Below are 6951 nucleotides of genomic sequence, written 5' to 3'. Positions count from 1 at the left end.
CTAAGCGCCGCGTTGCCCCTAGCCTCGGGAAGGAAGTCTAGGGCGGTCTTCATGGCTTCCCAATTAGCCGTTTCATCATATAACATCACCCTAAGGGTGGGCTCATACATCTCAATTGGAAGGATAGCCTTTGCGCCATAAACCAAAAAGAATGGAGTTTCTCTTGTGGAGCTCTTAGCCGTGGTTTGTATGGACCATAATACATTAACCAACTCATCAGCGCATAAGCCGCCTGCCCTTTAAAGCTTGCGCTTGATTCCATTGGAGATCAACTTGTTGTATGCCTCTACTTGGCCATTGGCTTGTGGTCGGCCGACTGAAGCAAAGCAATGAGCTATGCCTTGGTCCTCCAACCATCCTTTGAGTTGAGGCGTTTCAAACTGAGGTCCATTGTCGAATACCATAGACTTAAGGACGCCAAAACGTGTAATGATATTCTTCCAAATGAAGGCTGAAACATCCGTCCACTTGATGCCCCGTACAGCCTCGGCCTCCACCCACTTTGTGAAGTAGTCTACTGCTACAAACACATAACGCCTTTGACCAGATGCTGGTGTGTACGGTCTTAAAATATTTATCCCCCATTTGGCGAAGGGGAGCGGACTACTGATGGCCGACAGGATGTTAGCGGGGCGGTGGATCAAGGTTTCAAACCTCTGGCACTTGTCACATTTCTTCACCATTTTCATGGCGTCCGACTTTAAGCTCGGCCAGTAGTAGCCCAGACGGGCAGCCTTTTCAGCCAAGGCTCGTCCTCCAATATGAGAGTTGCACTTCCCCTGGTGAAGATCGTCCAAGACATCATGCCCTTTCTCAGGAGTAATACACTTCAGGTACGGCTTCACAAATCCCTTTTTAAACAACTCCCCCTGCTTCATTTCGAACCAGGCCGCTCTCTTTTTCACCAGCCAACTCTTTTTAGGATCGGCCGGGAGTAAACTATCCTTTCGATAAGATATGATCCCGTCCATCCAAGTGGAAATTCTATCAATGATATGTACCGGCTTGGCATCAATACTCCTTCTTTCCTTTACCTCCCAAAATACCGACCTGGGGGTCTCACATGATGCTAAGGATGCTAATTTGGAGAGGGCGTCCGCCTGATGATTAGACGAACGACGAACTTGTTGTACAGTAAAATGATCTAGGCCCTTAGCCTCCTTCTTGACAATTTTCAGGTATTTCATCACAGCCGGCTCCCTTGCCTCAAAGTCTCCATTCACCTGGCCGACTAATAGTAGGGAGTCTGAGCTCACATCAACTTTTGTTGCTTCTGCCGCCTTACACATTCTAAGGCCGGCCAGGAGGGTTTCATACTCGGCCTCATTTTTGGAGGCTTGAAACTGAAATCTCAGAGCGTACTCAAACTTATCTCCCTCAAGAGACTGACATATGAAACTTGCACCACACCTGGTAGCTGTTGCACTACCATCCACGAACACCTTCCAGACCCGGCCTCCGACCAGTTGTAGATCCGGCCGAGTCATCTCAGCTATGAAATCAGCAAAGGCTTGCCCCTTGATTGCTTTTCTTGGCTCAAACGTAATGTTAAAGCCTCTCATTTCTAAGGCCCACTTGAGCATACGACCACTTGCCTCTAGAGTTGTAAATGGCTTCTTCAGAGGTTGGTCCATGTAGACCATAATTGAATGTGCCAAAAAGTATGGCCGTAGATTTTTCAATGCCATATACAATGCCAAGCAAAATTTTTCAATAGGGGGATACCTCAACTCAACGTTGTGAAGTACACGGCTGATAAAGTAGACTGGGATCTGGTGGCCGTCCCGTTCAGTAAGCAGGACGGCACTTAGAGAGTTTTAAGAGATGGCGAGATAGATAAATAACTTCTCACTCTTGAGTGTACTAACGAGCCGAGGCAATGCATGAAGGTGGATTTTTTAGTTGTACGAATGCTTCCTTGGCCTCCTTTGTCCATTCAAACATGGCTTTCTTCTTGATGGTTTGAAAGAAATAACGGCACCTATCCCCTGATCTTGATAGAAATCTACCAAGCGCTGCTAAACAGCCGGTCAATCTTTGTACTTCTTTAATCGTCCTTGGTGACTTCATGTCAAGGACGGCTTGAATCTTTTAAGGTTGGCCTCAATTCCATGCTGATCAATTAAAAATCCGAGAAATTTACCGGACTCAACACCAAAGACACATTTCTTTGGATTTAACATCATCTTATGCCGCCTGTGTTCGGTAAAAGTTTCTCGCAGATCCTTCAAATGGTCGGCCAACTCTTTTAACTTGACAATCATGTCATTAATGTACGCCTCCATATTCCGGCCGAGCTGATCTCTGAAGACTGTATTAACAAGTCGTTGAAAGGTAGCTGGGGCATTCTTAAGGCCGAATGGCGTAACTTTGTAACAGGACAACCCCTGCTCAGTTACGAACGTTGTTTTCTCTTGATCTTCTTCCCATAATGGAATTTGATGGAATCCGGAGTATGCGTCCATAAAACTCATCAGGGCATGCGCGGCCGTTGAATCAACCAGGTGGTCGATTTTGGGCAAGGGAAATCTATCCTTAGGGCATGCCATGTTCAGGTCGGTGTAATCCACATAAGGACTTATTTTAGATCCAAAAAGGCCTTATTCGTAACGGGCACCTAAAATGTTCGTTACGAATAACCCATTATTCGTAATGGACATTTGAAACACCCGTTACGAATAACCCATTAATCGTCGAATAACCCATTATTCGTAATGGACAGTGCCGATTACCAATAATAATGGCCATCCGTAACGGCCACATACGTAGCGGATGCTGCCCGTTACGGATGCGCCGTTTTTGCCCGCTACGGATGTCCTTTTTTCCACTAGTGAATATACACACGTTAGTAACTTCAAGGAAAATAATAAACAAAACAATTAAATTAAATAATTGAAATAGAGATTTGGGACCAAACCCTTAGAAATTAAACCTTTCACATCTAAGGCAAAGGCAACTTCGAATATGGCTAGGTGTTTCTAGATCTTGTGAATGCGGAATTTTGTATGTAAAAAGCAAGGTTTAGAGAAAAAAGATGAATAAATTAAGAGAGAATTAGAGAATTAAAGATTGCGAATGAAAACTGATTGTTGATGAGAATTCGTGAGAATTGGTGAATGGGGAGAATTGGTGTCAATTGGTGATGAGAATTGGTGATAATAGGTGATGAGAATTGGTGAATGAAAACGGAGTTTTTAATACGATATTTATAGAGAAAATCAGCCAAAAAGATAAATTAAACAAAACAAAGTCTGACGCATAAAAAACAGAGCTGTCGCCTCTGGTTCTAGGCGCCAAAGCCCGGGGTCAGGCGCCAATCCTAATTTCAACGCGTTTTCGAAAATCAGATAAGTTTGCCGTACTGGAGGATAAAATCATATAATTTCCTTGAAAATGCTATTTGATTTTGATTAAAACTCTGAAAAGTCAACAAAAGTCAATTTATCAATGCTAATTGAATTAGGAATGAAAAGAACCTTCTAGAAGAATCTAGAAGACTAAAACCATTCCTAATTGCATTAGGAATGATAAATCATATTAGGCCCTCCCCTAGATCATTGGGCCGTACATAAAGCTCAAACCGAGCCCAGTTTGGTAAATTGGCCATAACTTCCTCAATATTCATCGGAACTAGGCTTATAATATATCGTTGGAAAGGTCTTTGCAAGCCCCATCCAATTACACTACTATTGGACCCATATCATGGACCAACCAAACTGGATTGACTGTTTTTCTTAAAATAAGTTTTCAAAAACAGAGAGAAGAGAAAAGAAAATAAAACTTTCCGCAACACTAGACTTTCCACACTTTCACTTCATTCGATTATGATTCGACGTGAAAGGTACTCATCACTGGGTTTGGTTTTGTGGAGACACAAATGGGTGTCTACAGAAGCCCCCACTTTGACTGAGTTTGGAGAAACGCGAGTTTCGAAAAACGAAAGTCAAAGTATCAATAGGGACGGAGAATGATTCAGAACGTTCTGTGATCCTAAATCAATCTTGTAACGCCGATACCTGGAAAAATAACAGGCACCTTAAATGCCGTTATGACTAACCAATTATTCGTAACGAGCACCTCAAATGCCCGTTACGAATAAGGTTTTATATTATATAATTAAATACTTATTTGTAACGGGCAACAAAAATGCCCGTTACAATAAGTGCTTATTTTTAACTGACAACTCTCATGCCCGTTACAAATAGTCATTAAATTAATTTATTTAATTAAATTTCGGAAGCTCGTATTTATATATAATTAATATATATTAATTAAAACCTGCTATGATAAACCTGTTCCTGTAAATAAAGAATTATACCGAACAAACTTTCATAAAAATTAATACAACATAATATCAAAATTTAAGTAGTAAAACTTAACAAATAAAGAACGCTTGCGATTTGGATTTTTTAATCCAATCTTAGGAATCTACTGGGAGTTAAATATGTACAGTGACACAAGACATGATAAAACCAAGGGAGCATAATACTGCAGGAATTCCTGTGACACTTTAGTAGTTTAGACATCGACCAATCTTCTAGAAAACAAGACCACGTTAAGGAGAACCGCCGCCCTTGTTTTGCCTATCTAAGTTTTCTGAAGTTTCAAGACATTTTACAAATTTGGATAAGAGTGAGGTCTACTTTGGTGGTGTATCTGAAGATGAGTAGACTATTCTTAGATCTTTGGTTGGTGTTGCCCCTGGGATCATCCCTTTTAGATACCTTGGGGTTCCCCTTTCTTCAAAGAAACTCACTATTGCTCAGTGTAAGCCTTTAGTTGATAAGGTGACTGCTAGAATCAATGGGTGGGCTTCCATGTTTTTGTCTTTTGCTGGTAGGTTACAGTTGGTGAAGATTGTCCTTTTTGTTATTCAAACCAATTGGGCACAAATTATTTTCCTTCCCAAAAAGATTTTAAAAGAAATTGAATCAAGATTTAGGGTCTTCCTTTGGACTGGGAAAGCTAACCCCTCAAAGAAGTCCTTAGTTTCTTGGTCCCAGGCCTGTCTTCCCAAGGTTAGTGGTGGATGGAATGTTATTTCTCTCCATGAATGGAATCTTTCTTCTATCACCAAACTCCTCTGGGATTTGGCCCAAAAAGCTGACAATCTTTGGGTAAAATAGGTCCACAGTTATTATTTCAAAGAGTGTAATAAGTCTTTGGGTAAAAAGCTGACAGTCTCTTGGGTGCTTAAAAGAATTTTGAAATGCAGGGCTATCGTTTACACTATTGGCAACTAGGATTCTGTAATGCAATGTAGTAAAGTTAAGATCAAGAAAATTTATCAATGCATCACTTTACACGCTCCCAAGGTTAGGTGGAAAATAATAATATGTAATAATGCTGCTTCTTCAAAGAGTTTATTTGTCACCTGGCTTGCTATTAGGAACAGACTTTTGACCAAGGACAGGTTACTTAGTTGGAACATCAACTGTGACCCTATTTGTTTTCTATGTAATCAGAGTTGTGAAACATTGCAGCACTTGTTCTTTGACTGTTCTTTTAGCAAAACTGTGTTGGTGCAGGTTCTCCAAGTTTTGGGTTATAAGAGAATTGTCAGTCAATTTGATGCTAAGATGACTTGGGTTTCTAACGTTTGCAGGTAGGCTAGACCTAGGAACAAGTTATAGGGGATGTGCTTTACTGAAGCTGTTTACCATATTTTGTTGCAGAGGAATTCTGTGATCTTTACAGGAAGCTGCAAGTCTGCTGATAATGTGATTAGAGATATTCTGTTTTCTATAGCCTACATATGTTCTATGGTTGATAGACATCTGCTTATCCTGTAATTTTGGGTTTTTGTGAGTTTTATGTTGTTTTGGATAGTTTAGCCTGTTTTGTTTGCAGTTCTATTCTGCTTATTTTCTGTAGGTTTCTTCTGTCTTGTTCTGGTTTCCAGAACCCTTCCTAGAAGGTGGCTGGTAACCTGAGTCCAGTAGGTGGCCTTGGTCTCCCTAGAACACTTCCTAGAAGTTGGCTAGGTTGTCTTTGGGCTGTTGATGGTAGTTTGGCCTAGCTAAGATCTTTTGGCGTTTTGTTGTTAGTTATAGCTTAGCTTCTGTAAGTTGCAACCGACCTTTTTGGTAATAAAATCTCTATTTTCCAAAAAATAGCACATGCATAGATATAAGAATCTTTAAGAAATAAAACTCGAGCGTGAGGTATATGCCTAAGATCAACCACGGTCATGACTAGCCAAGGCCTAGCTAACCTTTCCGAAAATACTCAACCGAAGCCTATTCAACACATCTTACCGCGTCCCTATCAAAAAGTCCAAATCCCCCTAATGGTAGTGTCTCATGACTCCTCGAAGGAGCCGGAAAACATAGATAAAGCGAGTTTTGAAACACTCGACATCTCAATGAACAAGTACCCTCTCCATATGCTTGCGAATCAACTCCCTCCACCGACAAAGGCTTCCACTACTCTCCTAATCATTACAAAACTCAAGGACTTCAACCCAAAGTTAAGGCATAAATAAAAGTAGAAGTGCATTGCAATTTGAGCCAAACTAAGATGTATATCATTGAGAGCAAACCTTAAGAGGTTCCTAACCTTGACCCAAGTTACAACCATGAATGAAATTTTAAAAATACACCCCCAATCTTGTTTAGTTGCTAAGGTGGTGACGTTACGTCACTTCTTCTCTTTCTTTCACTTTTTTTTTTATTTTTTTAAATTATCTTTTTTTTTTTTTTTTACATCGCTAACTATCAATTATAATGAACTAAAAATTAAACTATGGAGATGGTAATAATAGAAATAAGGAAAAATAATATGCCTTAACCTTTTATGAATAAACAATACATGACACCTTTTATCAACACTAAGAGTAGTTTAGGCCACGGTCTTGGAAGTTAAGACTCAAGTTCTCGATCTAGGATATAAATCAAAGGTTCATGTAAAATGTAGTAGGCTTGAAAACTATTAAAACCTCACTTTTTTGAA

The 6951-nt window shown here is 40.3% G+C and overlaps 1 protein-coding gene across 1 annotated transcript; it reads right to left on the bottom strand.

Moving 5' to 3' along the window:
* Positions 1-239: 239 nt before the first annotated feature.
* On the bottom strand, positions 240-1688 carry LOC110729288. Its single transcript, XM_021909017.1, has one exon. It carries the CDS (start codon positions 1686-1688, stop codon positions 240-242), a length of 1449 nt encoding a protein of 482 aa, XP_021764709.1.
* Between the last annotated feature and the right edge of the window lie 5263 nt (positions 1689-6951).

Source organism: Chenopodium quinoa, unplaced genomic scaffold, assembly GCF_001683475.1.
Source record: "Chenopodium quinoa cultivar QQ74 unplaced genomic scaffold, ASM168347v1, whole genome shotgun sequence".
In the NCBI taxonomy this organism is placed as follows: Eukaryota; Viridiplantae; Streptophyta; class Magnoliopsida; order Caryophyllales; family Amaranthaceae; genus Chenopodium; species Chenopodium quinoa.
The sequence above is the reverse complement of the archived record's forward strand: the minus strand, read 5'-3'. Positions and strand labels throughout refer to the sequence as shown.

What these genes read in the sequence shown, in the direction of transcription:
- LOC110729288 (XM_021909017.1), bottom strand. Translation starts at nt 1,688, where the DNA reads ATGGCATTGAAAAATCTACGGCCATACTTTTTGGCACATTCAATTATG.